Source organism: Aspergillus pseudonomiae (assembly GCF_009193645.1).
Source record: "Aspergillus pseudonomiae strain CBS 119388 unplaced genomic scaffold BDV37scaffold_26, whole genome shotgun sequence".
Taxonomy (NCBI): Eukaryota; Fungi; Ascomycota; class Eurotiomycetes; order Eurotiales; family Aspergillaceae; genus Aspergillus; species Aspergillus pseudonomiae.
In genome coordinates, this window is record NW_022476018.1 from 74,038 (window position 1) to 94,014 (window position 19,977).

The 19,977-nt window shown below is 47.3% G+C and overlaps 5 protein-coding genes across 5 annotated transcripts; 2 read left to right on the forward strand and 3 right to left on the reverse strand.

Annotated features, from left to right (window-relative positions):
• Positions 1 to 2,795: 2,795 nt before the first annotated feature.
• Positions 2,796 to 4,165, forward strand: BDV37DRAFT_293365 (uncharacterized protein; the record flags this gene model as incomplete). Its single annotated transcript, XM_032089391.1, has 3 exons — positions 2,796 to 3,267; positions 3,329 to 3,718; positions 3,903 to 4,165. The coding sequence occupies 3 exons, from the start codon at positions 2,796 to 2,798 to the stop codon at positions 4,163 to 4,165; spliced, it is 1,125 nt and encodes a 374-aa protein (XP_031942298.1).
• A 392-nt stretch (positions 4,166 to 4,557) lies between these two features.
• BDV37DRAFT_270956 (nucleic acid/nucleotide deaminase domain-containing protein) lies at positions 4,558 to 6,170 on the reverse strand (the record flags this gene model as incomplete). Its single annotated transcript, XM_032084643.1, has 2 exons — positions 4,558 to 5,254; positions 5,638 to 6,170. The coding sequence occupies 2 exons, from the start codon at positions 6,168 to 6,170 to the stop codon at positions 4,558 to 4,560; spliced, it is 1,230 nt and encodes a 409-aa protein (XP_031942299.1).
• Positions 6,171 to 8,256: 2,086 nt separating this feature from the next.
• On the forward strand, positions 8,257 to 9,027 carry BDV37DRAFT_282219 (double-stranded RNA binding motif domain-containing protein; the record flags this gene model as incomplete). The annotated part of the gene is made up of 3 exons (XM_032086991.1): positions 8,257 to 8,302; positions 8,354 to 8,442; positions 8,506 to 9,027. 3 exons carry the CDS (start codon positions 8,257 to 8,259, stop codon positions 9,025 to 9,027), a joined length of 657 nt encoding a protein of 218 aa, XP_031942300.1.
• A 635-nt stretch (positions 9,028 to 9,662) lies between these two features.
• BDV37DRAFT_293366 (dicer dimerization domain-containing protein) lies at positions 9,663 to 12,389 on the reverse strand (the record flags this gene model as incomplete). Its single annotated transcript, XM_032089392.1, has 2 exons — positions 9,663 to 11,997; positions 12,046 to 12,389. The coding sequence occupies 2 exons, from the start codon at positions 12,387 to 12,389 to the stop codon at positions 9,663 to 9,665; spliced, it is 2,679 nt and encodes an 892-aa protein (XP_031942301.1).
• Positions 12,390 to 17,054: 4,665 nt separating this feature from the next.
• Positions 17,055 to 18,720, reverse strand: BDV37DRAFT_270958 (uncharacterized protein; the record flags this gene model as incomplete). Its single annotated transcript, XM_032084644.1, has 5 exons — positions 17,055 to 17,280; positions 17,328 to 17,523; positions 17,638 to 18,215; positions 18,271 to 18,487; positions 18,537 to 18,720. 5 exons carry the CDS (start codon positions 18,718 to 18,720, stop codon positions 17,055 to 17,057), a joined length of 1,401 nt encoding a protein of 466 aa, XP_031942302.1.
• Between the last annotated feature and the right edge of the window lie 1,257 nt (positions 18,721 to 19,977).

Sequence of the window (19,977 nt, forward strand, 5' to 3'; positions counted from 1 at the left end):
GCGAGAGCAGCAGATCCGAAATATATACCGCTCGAAGGGGATACTGTAGACTTCCCTATCGTAAGCAACGACATGGTTATAGCATCTATGAAGCAGACTCACCATTTCTCGGATTGGGATGCTGATATTTCCGGTTCGGATGCGCGGCCTGCGCCCTTCACGTCACGCATTCGTAAGCTGTGTCGTTTAGGGAGACGAAGAAAGTATAGGTGCGACAATTATATACATCGTCACTCGACAGCCGCACCCTATCGCGTGCCTGGTCTGAGTCGCAGGATCAGGACTATTTCCAAGGACATCGCAGCCACCATTGAGGAGGATACCGGATACGAGGCCGAAGATGACGAGTGCGGTCGAAATATCCTCAGGAGCAGGAAGTATTCAGCGCAGTCTCCGAGGTGCATTTATGAACTCCTCGGGCCGGTTCCCGAACCTGATGAATCTGAATACGAGACCGCGCCTGAGTCTTCTACGCCTCTGAGCGAGGGAGATTCGTCGAATCTCTCGCATGAAAAGTTGCTTACTGCCATGGAGGCGGGGACCATGACCACCGGACATGAACCTTTCCGTCGTATAACTCTTCAAGCACCTACACCTCAGCGTCCAGGGACCGTGCCAAATTTCTTGTGTCTTGGTAGTCAAGATAGTTGTCGTTCTGCCCTAGCGAGCTTGCGCTTGACGGAAGCCACGCGCGAGGATACTGCGTCACAGCCGTGCTTGTAAGCTCCAGGGTCTGTGAATCGGGAACGCTGCAGGTAGTTGTAGGGCTGGAAGCTTCACATGAGATAAATATGACATGCGATGACCTGAGGAGGCTATGAACATTTGAGGCGCTTTGGTGGTCGAGCCCCCCCTCAACCAGCCTGACTATAGACCGTTTGTCAGGACTTAACGAGACATCCGTTTGTTAATCTTAATTTCTGCGGATTGGAACATGCAGCGGGGACTGACACATTTCCTCTAGTCTAATAATATAATTAAAAAATAACCAGAGTCTCTGGATGGCAAGTTCATGTACACATTGGTAGCGTTGGGTGATAGCGCTTTTTAAGTGCCTATAAGGATTTCTAATTACCGTAAGTCAAGTCTGTCTATGATATCGATGAAGATTGCTAAATTAAGAATGATATTCTTCTTGTCTTCGGGTGGGTAGTATTCGGGCAAATGAGTGACAATATATTTCATGGTATCTGACATAAAATGTTAGATGTGAGCTTGTCCCCAAAGCGCACTACTTTCCTAATACCTTCCCTTGGATATTATTCCAATAGAAGGAAATACTGTCCACTTGCCTATAAATTACAGTTAGAGGGAGTATCTATAAATTAATACCTAGCGGTTGAAGTGCCAAGAAGCTAGGCTAGGGAGGACTGACATTCTCCAAAGTCCCAAGTAAAATATGACAATAAACTAGCACAAAATGGACTTCATTCCGATATCAAATTGGAAAGAGTTTGTCGTCTATTTCAGTGCATTTTTATTTTTAACCTTTATATATGAATTCGGCTCTTGTACCTTGGCTCGGATGTATAGTGTAATATAGGCGTCATCCAAATCAACCTGGTAGCATAGTAGTAAATTGCAACGTTCAATGGGCTCACTCTTTCTTCTCCACCCATATGGTAAACGCCCAAACTATTCAGTTCCCACTACGAACGTACCAGCCACTCCCGCATTAAAATGTAGGTCTGCGATGGGACTGTTCTAAGTGACTATAGCGATGGCCTTGGTCACCACGTTGCCGAGTTATGTCGTGGCGGGCGACACCAAGAAAGGACGTTCAGCAACTTACTGGACTCATTGTCAAGCAAAGCTGTGCTGTAGGGGAAGACACACACTCAGGGTTGAGTGTCTAGCCATGGTGGAGTATATCAATGCTATACGTTAAGCGAAAATTCCGTAAGCGGAAGCACTTGCACTCCGACTGTGGCACGAAACAAAGGGCAGTATCGGATGTTTAAAGACAAGCAGCAGATCCATCCTAGATGGTCTGACCTGGGGGAGGAGTAATGTGTCATATGCTTGCTGTTGGTGGATTTGAATTTCTCGGTTTCAAACACTATACGGGAGTGAACAGGACCGAGGAAGCCATTCAATGGGCATGGGCCAGGTATGGATTTCTGTGTCCTAACCGCGTTGGTACCAATGGCCAGTAGGTATTCACTGGACATAGCCATTCCCCCAAGATTCTTCGATAGCCCTGTCATTAACCTGCGGTTACAAACCCTCATATTTCAACATGGTTCTATATATCTTCGATGTGCAGGAGGGGCGGAGAAGCACTACGACGTTGTGGTCCCTTACCGCAGGGCGCTTAATCATATTGTCTCGAATGGCGCGCTTTCCAAAAGCACGACCCTCTGTCCACCTATGGAGATCGTGCTATATTTAACTCGAAGCAAGGAGGTACCGAGAAGAGACAGCTATTCATACTATCGGATCGCGACCGTAGCCATAGAATTTGGGCCAAATAATGGATATCCTTGGGCCGTAACATTTCCCACCATCCATCGCCGCAGGACACGTGGGGAGTCAGCACCCAACGCAGCCTCATTGCAGGCCACGCTGCATGAGTTACATCCTGACGGATAGAGGGCTGCATCAGGTAGTCATGCATGAACAGTATGCTTATCAACACGTGTTCGCCGGTCGTCGCTTTCCACTTGGCCTGGTATATGTGCATCGGAGGGTACGGTGCGATTGTATATCATTCCGAGGAATCGTTTGCTCATTGTTGAGGAAAACCCAACATATTATACACATCGCTGATTATTTCCCTTGGACATAACGGCTCTATGGCGATCACTGAAGTAATCGCGAGCCATGAGGAGAAGCGTCTCCGTGAATTCTATCAGATAGTTTTTTTATTAAGTTCCCTAGAGCCCAGGAGAGGAGATCGCATCAAGAGAGTAACTTCAGCTGAACAGGAAAGGATCACTGTTGCGGAGCATAGGCGGAATGTGGCCGACGCGTTGGCATACATATCGGCGTATGACAAAAAACCGGACCGTGTGACTGCTGTTGCGCTTGGAATGGAAAAAGGTGGATTGGTTGTGTGGATAGCAGCTAATCAGGAGGTGGACCCGAAAGTCAAGAATTTCCTAACCATCGTGCTCCGTTGGCTTGATAAAATCGCCCATGGTCACGAGTCGGAGTGTGATCCTTTTGTTGATTACGTCCTTGAGTTCAACTGGAAGAAAGTTCAGATATATCACAGTAAATTCCGTGGTTCATGGGCTAGATACTGCGAATCTCATCCGCCCACAGGTTTGTCAAATCCTTGGTCCTAACGTACAAGAGATAGATATGGCTGATGAATAGGGGATAGGCCACAACATTCTCCGAGAGTTGGAAATCTGGGTTCAAGGGATATTCCCCAAGGACGGTGAGAAGGTGCAGCAGGAGAATATGGTGAACCTAGCGAGGAAATGCTACGAGGAACGCAAACGAGTCGGTGGAGTGTTTGATATGCTGAAGGACGCTTCAACGCAGGGTATTATGTCTCCAGAGATGTATGATCAGTTACGCAACCTGCTTCACAAGGTTGGGAAACATATCACTTTGTGCCGAAAATTGATTGACGCTAGAAAGTCGCTGTCCGAGGACTTCAAGTATGGTGCTGTGGTGAAACCAATTAAAGTCTCTAAGCGGCGACCTGATACAGCTGAATGGGACTATTCCTTTGATAGCATCACAAATCGGATATTCCGAACTGAAAGTGAGAAGCAGGCATTTTACCACCACGTTAATCAATTTTATGATCGTGACATGGCCTCGGAGAAATTGCAGACTTACGCCAATAGTCCCCGATTCCAAGTGCATGCAGAGATTAAGCTGATCAGCTACTTTGATACAAATGGCAGCCCGCTACTCGAGGAAGGAAATCCCTATATTGGCTGTAGTAAGCCTGCTTGTTACCTATGTTACAAGTATATTACCGATCATCCCCGACAGTGGTTTCGGCCACCTTCCCATAAAAAGCTTTATTACTCTTGGAGTCTTCCAAAACCGCATGGGAAGGAGAATCGTGAAGAATTCTTGGCTACTACAACAGAAGTCCTTCAACGTCAACTACGAGAAGATATTGCGAAGAAGCGGGGGCAGAGATCGGTATGTGACGATTCGACGGCAGGGGTCACCTCGGTTCTTCGTACTGGTGGAATGAAGAGAGAGGAATATGCCAACCCACGGTTGACCTCTGAGAAAGCGGTGGCAGCAGGGAACGGTAAGGCGGGACCCCTGGCTCTTCACGAATGGCTCCTATCTAATTGATGCAAGCTGGAATTGTATCTAGGAGAGCGCTAAGGGTTGTAGTAGGAGGAGCAGAAGAAACTGGGAAGCCGGACCATGATGATGATGATGAGGAGGAGGGTGGCGGTGGTGTAAGACTTCTTTAAACGGGCTCTTATGGAAATTGTATCCTCCGAAAACGTTCTATCTTTTTCCAGGAGATAATATATCGTTTCAATTCTATGCTAAACTTATTTCAACCTCCCCTCTCCATGTGTCATGCTGGACCCTCAAATATTCAGAGCAGAACAAAAAGCAAAACCAGTTTCAGGCATTGAAAGATGCTGCCTTCCGTCCCTTGAAAACAATAGTCTCCTTATCATCATCTTCATTTTCCATTCCATCACATTGCCCAGAGCCAGGATGTTTATCACCTTCTGGGCCTGATGAAAATCTGTAAGAATGGGAATATTCATTAGCTTCGCCATAGGATGCTTCCTCCCATGTCATGGTTGTCTCAGTTGAGAGGCTAAATGACTCTGATGTATCATCGTCCGATGAATCATTACTCTCGGAGCAACGATCCAATACAAACCTCTCCACATCTCTGCGAAGGCGTTCCGTGATTTTGCGCAGTATCTCCCTCTGTTCGATAAGATGTGTGCTGGGTTCGATAGCTTGGATGTCAGGCAAGCGCCAGTGGAGGTCAATGTCGTTCGGATCGCATTTTCGGATGTGGTAGTTGAGGCGATGCGATAGATATTGGCTGCACAAGTAGCAACAGGGCTTACTAGTTGCAATATATCTATCATAATTGTCAAAATATCGCAGCCGACTGTTCTTATCAAAAAAGTCCACAAGGCGAAGCTCCGGATGAATTTGGGTATAAACATTTCCTTGATAGTATTGAAGCTGTTCAAGGAGCCTGCTGGGAGCCGGCACGACTCGCTCCAACCCTCGACAGAGCTGCTTGAAGCGTTGCTGTACAGAAAACATCCGATGGGCAATATCCTTAGGATCCAGCCTCTTTCTGACTAGAGGGATCTTCATACGCTCCACAGGAGGTACGTGGCAGACCTGAATTCCGCTATGAAGATCCTGATGTATAGAAATTGCCGATTTCAGAAGCAGATGACACATTTCTATAGGCATAGCTAAGTTTAGCAGCTGGCGATGGAACTCCTCAAACATATCCACAGACTTCTCGCTTTGGCGAATAAAACGCTTGAATATCTCAAACTTCCCATCCTGAGATGCAGAAAAACATTTGTGGACGAGAGCGGGCATATCTGTTTTGATCAGCGCCATGCCATTACTGCTAAAAAAGGTTTCCCTGAACCAAGCGGGAAAATCAGAGTCAAGAGCTGGGCTGTCTGCATGGCTTCATATTAGCTGCAGATTCCAAACCATAGGGAAACCATTGTCATGCCTTTCGGGTCATTGGCCCCAGCAGCCATTACCGGTATGCAAATGGGCGCAATATGGCCGAATATAGTGTGATACACTGCGAAGCTATGATCATTTTGCCATTGCATCACATAATTTGAGATGTTCGAAAACTCTTTATGCCCCGTTGTAGTATTTAAGCCCGCAGGGAGAGCATTGGTGACCATGCCCAGCAACCTTTCCAGAAACGGCACAACCAGGTTACTAACGTCCTGATTTCCTGCGACGGCGATGACCACACCATCGTGGTCGTATCCCGCTGTGATAGCCAAGTCACACCCCTGTTTTAACGCTGCAAGTTCAACGAGCGCGTCAAGGAAATCGCGGCGGCGATTTAAGATTTCCCCCACCCCACCAGCTTTAATTACCTCAATCGGCCTATGCTCTGGGATTTGCTCTCGCAGTGCGTGTAGTAAGGAAAGGGGCTCATAGAGCCGCCGGAGCTCTGTGTGCCTATGACAGACATAGGGGGAAGAGGCAGGATGTTGGACCATGTTTGGTCACGTCTTCTAGAGTCTGAAAAGAAATGTATTTGAGAATTGAAAGATCTCTGTATTCGTGGCTCTAAAAGCAGTTACTGAACTGCTGGTGACTAGCTTTTCGCCGATGACTGACTGTACATTAATCTAGGACGCGCTTGCGCGAATATATTCCAATACAATATGTGAGAATTAGATGAGATCACCTTCCCAAGTCGCCTGCCGCGTGTTGACCGTTCCCCAGACAGCAGCGTACATAACAGGGGGTAACCTACCAAAAGCTAGGTTTGTTAAATTAGAGTTTTGTGTTGGATGCATGCCTGGCAATACCTCGCCTTTCCATAGCAAAGGACTAGAGCATACCAGACCCTCTAGGTAGAGTACCTAATTTCCAGCCCATACATCCTCTGAACCTTCGCAAGGTTGCAACATCTGTCGATGCATCATTGGATGAAGGATATGTGCGGGAGCCTTGACGGGAATTACCCTGACTGGCAAATTTCGGATACAGATTATATGCCTAGGAAGTCGCCGTTGCGCTCTAGAAATGCAAGATACATACAGACGGACATCAATACGTACGCACTCATTGCAGCTGCACCTCAGGTGACTCTCAGTGAGGCTTCACCCTCCGAAGCACTATTTGACGTATCTGTTTTCTCAACCTTCATAGTAAATGGCCACCCACTTGCGCTATGCATGGCTTACAGCCGTCGGTGATAGATCATCTGCAGCTGATCAATTTGCATGACTGCCTGAGATACCAGCGCAGTGAGACTTCTCCGCGTCACTCCTCATGCAAAGCCTATGCTGATACTGACAGCCGGGATACTTCGTCCCGGGTGGCCCAAACCCAGGATGTAAGTCAATGACTACCTGGCACCAACGGGAGGCTCACACCTACATTGCGATACGAGGAAAAGCTTCCTGCTAAGTCAGCCATCTGATAACTGGCTTGTTGGTGCCTGAAAGGCGTCGTGTGCTATATGCACTTTCCACACTGGTGCTGGGTAGCTAGTTCAGGCTATGTGGCATTTGACCATCCTTCGACATATGTCAATCATAGCTGAGGCGAGTGTAAATGAACTGTCGATCAGTTGAAGACATACCTGTGCCCACGTAACACAAGCCCGTGGTACTAATGCTACCTGCTCATTCACACACATACACACCCACTTCAGAATCTACAAAACCAATATTTCCCTGGGCTGCGTATTTGATGATTATGACAAAGGCTAAACCTAACAACACATATGGGCCCTTGCACTTTACGTCATCGGTACCTCGGTTTGCATAGCTTATTAGCAAATGGCTTGAGCTCAGCCAGGCAAATTCCATATCTGATGGCATTTCCTGTGTCCTCAAGAAGCTAATATTGTCCTGCATTGCTATCGGGCAACCGCGATTGACAATTCCAGTGCTTATTTAGCCCACGTTTAATGCATAGTGGAGCCACGGGGAACACACTGTTGTCGCCCCCGCACCTCTACAGGAAGACAAGTAGAGATAACGCGAGAAGTAAAGCCTCAAACGCCATTCAGGCATCAGTCGATGGCCAAAGAGTGATAGTTGAAGTTAATTTCACTCCCCCACCATCAAGACATATGCCCAACAGCGCGCGCTTTTATGCACGACCCGAACCAGTAGCCATGGCAGATAACACCGGATCATTGAAATCGGCGCCGTGCGTCAAGCACGATGTCAATCATATTATGCAACCCTGAGCCAGCTGGCGAACAGTCGGCGGTCCGAGCGTTAGGAAGCGGATGCGAGTCAGGGGTTGTGGTTATGCTTCACTATTGGCTGCCTTCAATAGGCCGGATGCTAGGGTAGCGAGCTGTACGAGCGATGGCCAACACACGCATGCACTTGGCACCGTCTCTGTGCTGCGGGTGCTAAAGGAATGTCCAGAAGGCCAACAGCGAATCATTGCTCCTTGGTCAATTAATGAAGTGCTGGGCAAGCATGATCTACATACCGAAAGCGCTCTCTGGTAGAGTGAGAAATGGTGATTTATAAAGGGCCCGCCGTTACTGGAAGCTGCTCTGGCAGCAGAAGAACATAACAGCTTACAAGTTTATCCTACCCACTAGTCTTGAAAATGTCTCCAGCGGCGTACCAGACCGAGGACCCCTACACTATCGCTGGTAAGCTGTATGCCATCCTAAGGGAAGGTATGGTGACTGATTGACACCTAGATTTCGAGATTGGAAAACGACTGTTTACAACGCATATGGCCGTACAGCTAGTCGTGGGCTCACCAGAAGGTAGACAAAGTGACGCTCTAGTGAGTTTTCTTCACCACTCCATAGTGACGTTTTGGCATCACGGATGGCTAACGACGTTCTAGTCCCAGTTCGACTCCCTGATCGCTGCCTATGACTTCAAAGAAGCTATTGCGACTTTGGTTAAAGCTGGCTTGGATGTTCCCCGATCGGACTTGGTTTGTGATGAGACCTATCAGGACGTCCTCTATAAGATCATAGGACGTACCAGACTGGGTGACTCTGACTCTAAAGAATCCTTTCCCACATTGATCAAGCAACTCCCATTGTTGGACTCATTGAATGGTGGGGTAGACCTCACCGTTGCTGCCATCACTGATCGGGTAGCGACTGGGCTTAGCACTGGTCCTTCAGGTTCAGAGGCTGACAATTGGAAGTATACATGTCGCTTGTGGGAAGATGCACAAGTGACGGGGGAAGAGCCAAAGGCAGAGGAAACATGCATTAGCAACTTTCCAACCAAGTTTCGTGTCACTATTCGGTATTGTGGTGTAGAAGCCTATGGTGAGGGAAGAAACAAGAAAATGGCGCGCCATATCGCGGCTAAACGTGTTTGTGGAAAACTCAACCTACGGCTAGCCCCGTGAGTTCCACAGTGCATGTGTCTATAGTCCCATTGTTTAAGCACATGGAGCTGTGTTTACTCGGTATAGCTAATTAAAGACTGAAATCACCCATGAAAACCAAGTAACAGAATCGGTGTACTGCTTGTTGGCTTCAAGATAAACATATGTTAGAAGTTAGAGCCCCCCCTTGTAAAGATAAAGTATACATCGCCCTGGCCCGGAAACCTGAGGAGTCTCAGCTGCTTGGAATTCCAGATGAGCATGTTCAGGTATGTCAGTATATCCTTATAACGCGCTTCCAGTGGCATTTGAGATATCGGGTTCTACAAGTCAATGGGTCTGATTACACTTGGTCCTGAGCAATGCCAGCTACCAAACTCCCAAGCAGCATTACACGGTAGGAGATACAGATAAACTCCTGTATAATTTCATTTATGCTATATACAGTCTAGTAATCAATTCGAAATGTGGTTTTTGGCTGTGGTACTGAGTGTTTCACCTTGGATTGGCCATCGGGTAGTAGGTGGACGGTTGCAGCCGCCAGCTGCACAAGTACACTGCGGTTTGCTTGGTCTTCCACATGAATTGTCGCCAAGCTGTCAACAGCGACACTATAGTCGATTGCCATACGCTGTACTCTCACCTGGTGTATCCTTCTAGACATTCTGCATTTGGGTAGGAGCTGGCCGTTTGGGATGGTCTGTCACCACATTGTGGGATATAAAATGCTCAAGAAGTGGCAGAATGCCCATTCTTTCAGCTAGAGTCTCACAATTCTGCAAGCTAGCCAAAGAGTCGATATATATGGCACCGAAAACACTCTGAACAATATCAGAGAGCACTTTGAGGTCCCGAAAGGCACTCAATCCTGCCCAGGGGTATATTCCTCTTTCCCATAGATCTCCCTTGACGATGTGCAGGTGACTGGTGAAAGTGCCCTCCAGACTAGATACCTTGGCAGAGAGAGTCTTACTTTGTGAGCGTAAAAAGTTATAAAGCAACACTCGGTCTCTAGTCCGAATGACCCTGGGGGTGCCCATACTATCAACCTCAATAGTATCGTGCTCCTTCTCCCAATAGAATGTGAGACAAATAAAGGTGAGAAACATATTGTTTGTAACGGCTGACTTTAAAGATTGCAGCCTTTTAGAGTTGATAAAGCTCTTCTGTCGATGTAAGTACCTGACAACTACCAACTCAATAATGCTAGCCCCAAGAAATGACAGACGTCGATATGATGTTGTTCCGTAGAGTCCCACACAGGACGGGTGTGTCATTGATTCTATTGCCAAACTCGTATCTGAAAAAGTGTATCCCAGGAGCCCCTCTAGGTCTACGATGGTTGTGGCACCCAGTGACTTGGATGGCCGAGACTTAGAATAAGTGCCATCGTAGAGAGACATCGTAGTCCAGGATTTGATCTTGGGGATCATTGCTGCTACACATATAAATGCTTGATCCAGTCCGTTGTCCAGATAGGCAGCACCTGCCAACGCTTTGGCCATATCAGCAACAGTAGCGGCACCAACCTGCCTCCGACTGTTTCGACTGGGTTTTGACAATGTTGTTGATACGAAAGCTGGCCGCCACCGTTTCCCGTTGAACCGTGTAGTTATCAGGTAGGGTCCAAACCCAGAGTGGCAAATTGCCGTTGCGAGCCCTGTATCTGACTCAATGGAATCCTTCATGCTGGTCAAAAGACCCTCGTGCCACAGAGTATGATGCAGAAATAGCTGTCTCGTTATGAGGAACTTTGCGATCGCATCCCCGATAAACGCCATAGAGCGAAACTCGGGCCGATGCGCATCATCGGTTGGGCTGAGGGCAATGCATAGCAAGTCCATTCGTTCAAAACGAGCTGCTTGGGGGTTTGAAAAGATCTCTTTCCTTAATCGTTCCGCGATCAGATATACTCCAATCTGGTGAAATATGCTCGGAGCTAGCAGGGCAGCTTCAGCATAGATAGACGGCAGCCGATCTACCAAATAATCTTCAGCTGCCAACTCGCTCAATCCCTGTCCGACCAAACTTGTGGATTGCAACTTATCTGTCGGTGTGGATGTTACCGTCTTTAGCTCATTGAGAAAGTTGCGACGTCGAGTCAATTGATGTATCTTGCCTCTAATTGGTAGGGTTGCCCCATCTTTATGAGGGCCCTGGTTCTCGTGTCCTTCTATGACTTCGATACAAAGTGGACGACAGGCCTTTGTAACATGGCGCAAGAGGCCGATCGAACCGGGCACAGTTCGGCGCTGCTGTAAGCACACGGCCAGGCTTGTCCTTCCTGAATGAGCCTCGAGGAAATCAGACATCCCAACGGGATCCATGTTTGGGACAATTATGTTAACATAATCTGCGTTTGATTGGGGCCCGTGGCCTTGATGTACGGACTGTAGAATTAAACGTGTCACCTGTTGACATATCGAAATGTCCGTGGAAATTGCCCTAGCCGAGCTGACGACTGCCGTATACTCCGTGTTGGAACTTAGAAACAATGGAATACGCATATCCATCTTCAGTGGGACTGGGAGAATCATGAAAAGTTCAATGTCCTCTTTCTGTGGTCTAACAATGCGAAGCTCATGACGAAAGAGCTCCCCTCTTCGAGACCAGAGTAAAGCAACATCATGCCAAGGGTCTAGCTGCCCAGGTATGAGGTAGTGCGACCTTGGCGGGATAGTCTTTTCAATAATGTCTGACACTCGCAATGGTAGAAGGTGATCATTGATGAGCCCAGCGTGGAACAAGCCTTTGTATGCTTGCAGGGCTGCATCTTCCTTTGCCCACCTTTTCCTCGCCCATTTCCTGAGACTTTTGAAGGTCTGAAGAGATGCGTCAAGGTTGCTGGGTAACCTGACAACCGCCTGTGCCTGGCCGCACTCGTCCATCTCACAGCTAAATACAGGGTTGTTGCTCACAAACAGTTGTGCTGGCAATTCCGAGCAGAACCTATACAGGTGGCTAATGGAATTTCCCATTGTCATTTGGGCTCTGTTTCGTCAGATCAGGAGTCTACAGTTTAGAGGGACATGTACACACCCTGTGGAAGACCTGAAAACTAACTGGTCTCTGAGCTGTTCATCATCTTTCGAGTTGTCTGGCGCGACTGTCCTTCCGTCATCCTGAAGTTTTCTAACCAGCTCACGCTCCAGAGACTCCAGGTGGAACACATTTTCTAAGTCCTCTTGATCTCGAAGGATGATGATGAATTTAGAATGCTCTCTCCGTGCGCGCCCCCGACGCTGAATGAATGATTTTAAATTCAAGGTACAGTTGAAGTTCAGGACTGTGTTGCACGCCGGTATATCTATTCCTTCCTCCAGTGCGTCAGTGGTTATAATGAGGTCGAGTAACCCATCCCGGAACTTTTGAAGCGTTTCCATTTGGCTTCTAATGTCATGAACATCGCCGAGCTCGGTTTTGCTTTGGTGAATCCGGGACATACCCACAAATGTCCCACAACGAAGTCTTTTGCGTGTTCCTGGGTGATTTTCTATCAGCCATTTCAATGCCAGTACAGTGGCTCGCTGCGAGACAAATATCAGAGCACGGAATCCTTTCCTATGTTCCTTGATCAACGTATCAAGTAAACATTCGCTCATGGGTGAGATATTATCAGAGTGAACCAGCCCCCCGTAATGTTCAATATTACCTAGCTTACAAAGCACTTCCATGGTATATTCTTGTTCGGGGCTCGGAGTGTGTGTTCTCTCGGCATTCAATCGCATGTGTTCTTTGAATTGAGTAATTGACGTCTGAATGTAATTCGTAGCGGCCCAAGATCCTAGCTGCCTGCCTATTGTTTCCGCCTTGTTACCAAAGCGAGTGAGTTGTCTCTGTGACTTCTTCGAATTTGCATTTTGTTCATGTGGTGATTGTAGAAGTTCACGTAGTCTCTCTAGTATCAGTGACCCGGGTGTACTACTCAGCGAGCTACGCAACGGCACTCGTGGCTCAATCGACAGTTGGTTCGTAAAGTGTAACAGCTGCGCGTAAAACTGGCGCGGCGTCCTGCATGGACTGTGTAGCCTTTTTTCAACGTCCCTTTTGCATACCTGTCAGGTCCTGATCTCGATCCTGCTCATCATGTCAGATGCATACATACTTTAAGGTGGAAAGGTCCGACAAGATTGGAGATGCTGTAAGGCCCAGTATGTGTGGTCTTTCGTGATCAAGACTCGGGGATTTAGCGGGATAGTATTCTCGCATTATTCTGCTGGCAGGATGGTCATTGGTGCAATGATGAGCTGGTGGATGTGTCAGCTGGAATTACATAGAGAACACCATCCGTCTCTCTCCAGCACTCGCCTTCGTCAAATATAATCAATGATAAGCGGTCCATAGTTACAAACCTGTGGACCAACGCATCGTAAAGAACCTGATAGGTCGAGATTGCAATCTTAACGTTGGCCAGGGCAATGTTCCACGTTTCAACACTCCCCCAATGGTCGACGTTATCGTTACTGGTAAATGATCTACACCACATGGGAGGGACGTGGGCAGTCATGGTAAGAACATGCTGGTTGCATAAAGCGACGGTCGGACATAAGAACCAGATAAGCTGCTGGTGATTAATTATACTATCTATATAGCAGGTAAGGGCACCTTGCCTTGTCTGGGTTTCCTCGGTCTATCTCTGCGAGTATTCGGTGTACGGCACTTGTTGAAGTCTTGAGCACCACAAACTCAACAGAAGATGCGTACATTTCTTACATTTGTGTTTTCCCCGTCCCCGTGGGCATCTTGAATTATCTGTTAGTTCATTTTCCTTCTAGCGTTGGATGTAGAAAACAAAGCGAAAATGGCCCCACCCACCACCACAATCAAATTTCCTTCTAAACTCTTATTCACCATTTCGACTTGATAGTCCCTGATGTGAAGGTGTCCTTCATCATCATCGCGTGGGATAGATTCCTGGGTGTTATTCACGGTAGATGCCATGTGGGACTATGTGACAGACTGTTTCACTAGTCTCAAGATGCGATTCTAACGATGGCCACCACAGCACGTTGCCATGTATTCATATATGTTACAAGTCTCATAGGGAGAAATACCTGTCGAGAGCTACACCATGCAGAACGTAAAAGATTGCAGATGGGAGGCAACATGCATTTTCTGCCCAACATCGATTTTACTAGAGCTGACCTGACAGTGGTCGCCTCGTTCTGAACACGTATCTAGCATGACGCCACGCTGCAATGTTCAGCCTTGCATCGATTAAGTGGGAAACAACAAATGATTGTCGGATGTACCCCTCCACTTTCTTTTGTCGTCTAATGATATGTGCTTGTTCTAGATTACACGGGCGGGGGAAACGAAAAGAAAAGAGAGGCAGAGGGAGAGGCAGAAGAGCATTTCGACCTCTGATCACAGTGTCCACACTGAGTAGACTTCCACTCGCTGTCATTCGATGACAATATTACAGACCCTAAGCATCGGCAATAACCCTCTCACATGATAATAGCCCAGGTTCAAACACATCTGATCCCCATAGTATCGAGGCCACTAACCCGTGCCTGCTGGTAGTTGAAGTTTCATAATGTAATTAGGAATGGTATGGCATGGCGTTCGAGCGTAGTTGGTATGAGATATCACGAAAGTAACAGGCCAAAGACGCTACTCTCTTATTGAAGGTGTGATCAACACTAGAGAAACTGAGAAGGTTGACGATCATCACAATACGCCTGAAGCCTTGGCATCTGCTTAAAGCTAAGTACAGCTGTTCCAAAGCTAGAACCATGTATTCGCTGTAAATGTATATCATTCTTCTGTTCGAACTACGGCATGACAAGAGCCCCAACGTGTACCTGACGTCTGGGAGGCCCCGAGTGGTCAGATATCAATGAAAGGAATTCTATGTATAAAATGGCAATGAGGCTGGATTGAATGATCTAGGCTTTCTGCTTTCTCGTTCCGGCACCGGTCGTATGCCCATGTTTGTTTTTGTAATGTTTCCGCAAGTTGTCCTTTCGTGTGAAGGGTTTGAAACAGAGGTCACAACAGAACGGCTCCATGTTCCATCGATTCCTGGCCCACGGCTTGTGCGCTGCCATGGCGTGCCGACGAATATCTCTATTCTCTGCAGCTCGGACGGTGCACTGAGGGTGCGGACATAGAACCGGCTTATTGTGGGTCCTCATATGCTTCCTGATATCATCAGAAAAGGTGCCAAAGATTCATACAGGACAAGGATCTTACGTCAGGTGCGCCCTTAGCTTGAAGTCACTCCTGTTCTGACATCCCGGATAATTGCAACGATAAATCGTCTCTGATTTGGTGTTGGAACGATCGTGCGTAAGGCTTCTAGTTTCTTCCAAGTCCAAATCACACTTTGACAGCGAAATAGGGAAGGGCGGCTCGTGGTTCATCGAGCCAGATATCTCAGCAGCTTTCATTAGATCAACGGCTTGTAAAGCACCCCCTATGTCAGACAAGTCCTCGTACCGCTCAGTACTCTAAGGAGACTGATGGACGTCTTCCGAGGACGCAATGACTTGAGGTGGGTACTGTATTGGAATTTGATTTGGGGTTAGACAGGGGTATGGGGAATGTTCAAGTATTGTGCGGATTATAGCTGATTGCTCCTCAAGATCTGGAACTGCAAAGGGGTCTCCAGCTGCCACGGGATCGTCTGATATTTCGTTTGTCGATATAGTCATTTGAGGGCACAAAGTCATGTAGTCATAGCAATGAAGGGGATGTGGCTCCATGGCTGAACTCATGCGCGGGGGAGTGAACAGGAAAGACAATTTTACTTCATGGTTCAAACACCCGGAAGCTAACTGACTGTTACTTCTCACAACAAGGGCCGTGGTGTGCGGGAGGAAACAGGGATATAAATACCCACCAGGTCGCTGGTGCTAATTCCCACTATGTTAGAAATTCGTTGCAATGTGTCAGCGTTAGGCGGCAATGGTCTTGGGGCTGTTAGGGCTACCGTTAAAATCATGTACCTAGTAACCCCTCACCACGTCACCGCCCCCTAACTTCCATTTGATCTCGCACGCACTACAATAATACCACACACTAGCATCGCACTAAAAGGTACATACAGCAGACACATCACATATCCGTCAACGGAGCAGATAGCACGTCACCTGCAGTACATAGCCAACACATTATTACCGAGAGTGACCGAATTACACATCTGCTGCACGTTACCGTAGATGGGGCGACTCTCAGATCCAGGACGTATTAGCCTTATGTACAATAATATAAGGGTAAATTAGCTAAAGAGGTCATGCATAAGTCTCGGGCCCTTGTCGTTGGGGTGCGGTTTCTATTAATCCTCACAACCGTCGTCCCAAATCGGTGGAAAATCTCCTCGAGAGTCTGTTTGGTAAAGATAATTAGTTTTGTAAACATAACATGGAAGAATGCACACCTTGTTTTGAAGCTGAATAGACATACTCGTAACAACAGACTTGCTATTGAAAAGGAGGAGCCCCGTCTATCTCTGGTATTACGATTTTAGATACGTAAATGGTACCACTACAACTAGCCTTCTGTCTCGCATATATCTCCTCTAGTCTTACCTCATACGAGGCGATCATTCTACACGTGAGATCTCTTGAAGACTCCAATCTGTTTTAAAGGCATATTCAATTTTGCCAGTCGAACCTTGTTCTAAATTGGTACTCAAATCCAACGAATTCGCCTACATGCAGGGTGCAGTTAGATCTCATTCAGTGTCACAATCCAGGATGACAAAAGGTAGAAGCCCATGATCACGGTTGGACCAGTTTGGTAGTGGTAATGAGGCTTTTGAGGCTAAGATTCTTTAGGCCTCGACAATGACTCGGAAAACGTTATCCCACCCTTTCTGGTAGTACCACAATGGACCTCGCATAATACAATTCATGTGGTGTAGAATGGCTAGTCGGCAAAGAGTCCAAAGCAGCTGTTACTTGACCGGGGAATAGTTTGATACTTGATGGAAACCGTCCGTCAACCGTCAACCATCGTTCTGATGGCATCCAACACATCCCAAAATGTAATAAAACAAGGTGACAGCTATTGCCATTGTGATGCCAGTCAATCACCGACCGTCAAGTGAGAAGAGGAAGGATGGTATGTAGATCTTTCGGTTGTTCCAATATGTAGCTGTTGTCTGTTGTCTCGAGCTGGAGCGCGGGACAGAGTTCTTGAGGTTCGTAAAGCATCATCTCTATAACCTGCCCAGCTGCCTGGCTCAGTGCCCGTAGATAGTTTCCTTGGGAACGATTGAGGATTGAAACAATTTGGGGAAAGATGCATTCCGGCACCTTGGAGAGCCTGACAGCTTGTTAGCTAGACCTTCAGCTGTCCCATATAGCACTTACATATTGTCAGATAACTCCAGACCTGGCTGGTGGGGATGCTGCGGATAAGGTATCAATGCAAGAATACCCTTGCCGAAATGCTCCTGTAGGGTGTGAAATCTCCGTGCAAGTAATCGAAGGTTGTTAACATCCTTGTACCCCTTCTTATACTCTGACGACCCTGGTTCGAGACCAGGAAGCATTTTCTTCATCATCGCTGTGGTCATTTCTGACTCTGCATTCTTGAGGGGATTGCCAGCCCGTTTGATACCCGAAGCGGTAAATGCTGGGGTTGCAATAAACCTTGAAACTGATGGTGTCTCATGTCCACCACATGCTTCGAATAAGTGTGAGATGTGGTATCTTCGAAATAAATTCAGCCCCGTGATTCTCTGGTCTATGAGGGAGATGTTGGCATATGTCTCTGCCTTCGATGAATGTTTAGAGATCTGCAGATGAGGCATGTCGGCCCTCGCTCGCCAGGTTTGAATTGCCTCCTTTAGGTATAGAACTGACAGCGAGCTGCCAGAACCTAATATTAGCCGTTTTAAAACCTCATCCCACTGTTTCAAATCTGGGTTTTGGATGGCCATCTCGATTTCTGCGGTAAAGTACGATTCCTGTGGGGGCCGAAGAGATTTCGCGTGACACTTCATGGTTTCTTCCTCGAGGAAGCATACCATTGAATTGTACCTTTGCCGTCGACCTTGCTTTAGCTTTTGTTGACTATCGAATGAGATGTTCGCAGATCGTTTGGACTGGCTATCTTGTACTGTGTTTGGTAGTAAATCTACCATCATGGCACGGCTGTCATCGTTCCCAGAAAGTCCAATAGGCAGATGTGGATACCTATTTATGCTGCCCAGTAACAGTGTTGGATCCACCGCGTTATCCTCCTGCGTGAAGAAGCTACCATACTCCTTATCAGTCTTGGTGCAATCAAGATCCGTAAATAACGGCTTACCCTATATGCACCAATATCTGCCACGTACGTGGATAGCTTCCCCCAAAGTCGAGATGTGCGGCTGCAATAAACGCTGCCATGGTCTTCCCGACTATAGTGTGACGCTCTTCGCTGGACTGCGAGTCGTATGGAACGATCCTGTCAATCGCTATGCGCTGGGCGACTGAACTAAGATGAGCGTAGCTACACAGCCTTTCCTTTACTGCGACGATATCGCCTTCTCACTGTCAGATTGATTGAACGTTCAGGATCTTGGAGGTCCTTACTTGGTTGAATCTTCATCTCATAACCATATTGCGAAAGACACGAACGAATCAAGTCTATTCCACAATCCGCCAACCGTTCCCCGTCAGTCCCAGGGGCCATAAGAGCTTTGGAAAGGTGGGTCTGTAACTCCGTTGCGTAGCCTAGAGTATATGCGACCTGTTGAATGGTGCTATTGATGTTCATCCTGTGAAATGAATTGAGTAAATGCTACTCTAACAAGGCAAAGCGTTTTGATCGCAGGTATGTTTGGATATTTTCGCTGAAGATGGTTGAGGTAAATATACATCCACTACACCGCCAAAATATATCGAGTAGCCCTCCGTTTCCGTTGAGCATACAGCATCCAATTTGCTAAGTGTCACAATGATGCTCAAACAAAGTCTACACCCATCCGAATGGCCCGCTGCACATTGGTTACAATGGTTTTCCTTTATTCCCATTGATGTCATGATGCTTAGTCGATTTATCGGCTAAACACACAGGACAGGACGGCCAACTACGCATCCCATGCTTGGACCTATAGGATTGCTGGTCTTCTAGCTATGCAAGGCCCATCAGCTGCGTGTAGGCCCCGGAAATGATCAATGTTACTGTGCATAGAGACGGCCATAGTAGAGCCCCGCAAAGAAAAGAAATGGGCTGCTTTCTGTAACTCGCGTTCGCATAGAGGCCTACCACCACATGTTTGCAAGACCTTCGGGTTAGATGTACAACATCAACTATCTCGCATTCGCCTGAACTCAAAGCTACCCTACGTTTATTTATATCTTAGGGCCTAACGTCTAGCTGCAGGCCACAAACATATATATATTTTCATTTTTCATGTTTCATTTTGGTATTTCAAGATTGACAAGATATTTTGAAGAATACCTTCGTCAAAACCTCTAGTCTATATCGTCATCAAAACAATGGATCGAGACTCGGGTGCCCCAGGCCTAGCCAGATAGTATGAGGAATAAAGCTACCCAAACCCAATATCATAGATTGTTATACAATTTAATATATGTGGACCCCACATGAACTTTTGATAGGCAGTTGTGGTTGGAAATATGGTAACAGTTCTACATACATCGCGTGGCTAGGTACCGATTGCCATACAATCAACTAGATCTGAGATCTAACAAAGTGATATAGCTTCTTTCCCGGGCAATCATGCCAGCAATGGGCTAATTTTAGGGCCACTGGGCCGAGCTTTGTAAACACGTGGATGCCGATAACCCATTTTATTGACACATTACACGGGAGGCCCATCAGGGAGGCCCATCAGGGAGGCCCACCATACCGAAGGCCCATCAGGGAGGCCCATCAGGGAGGCCCACCAGGGAGGCCCACAATACCGGAGGCCCACAATACCGGAGGCCCATCATGCAGGAGGCCCACTATGTAGGAGGGAAGCTCTATCATATGGGAGGCCTACAGGATGCTAGCTCCGAAGGGGTG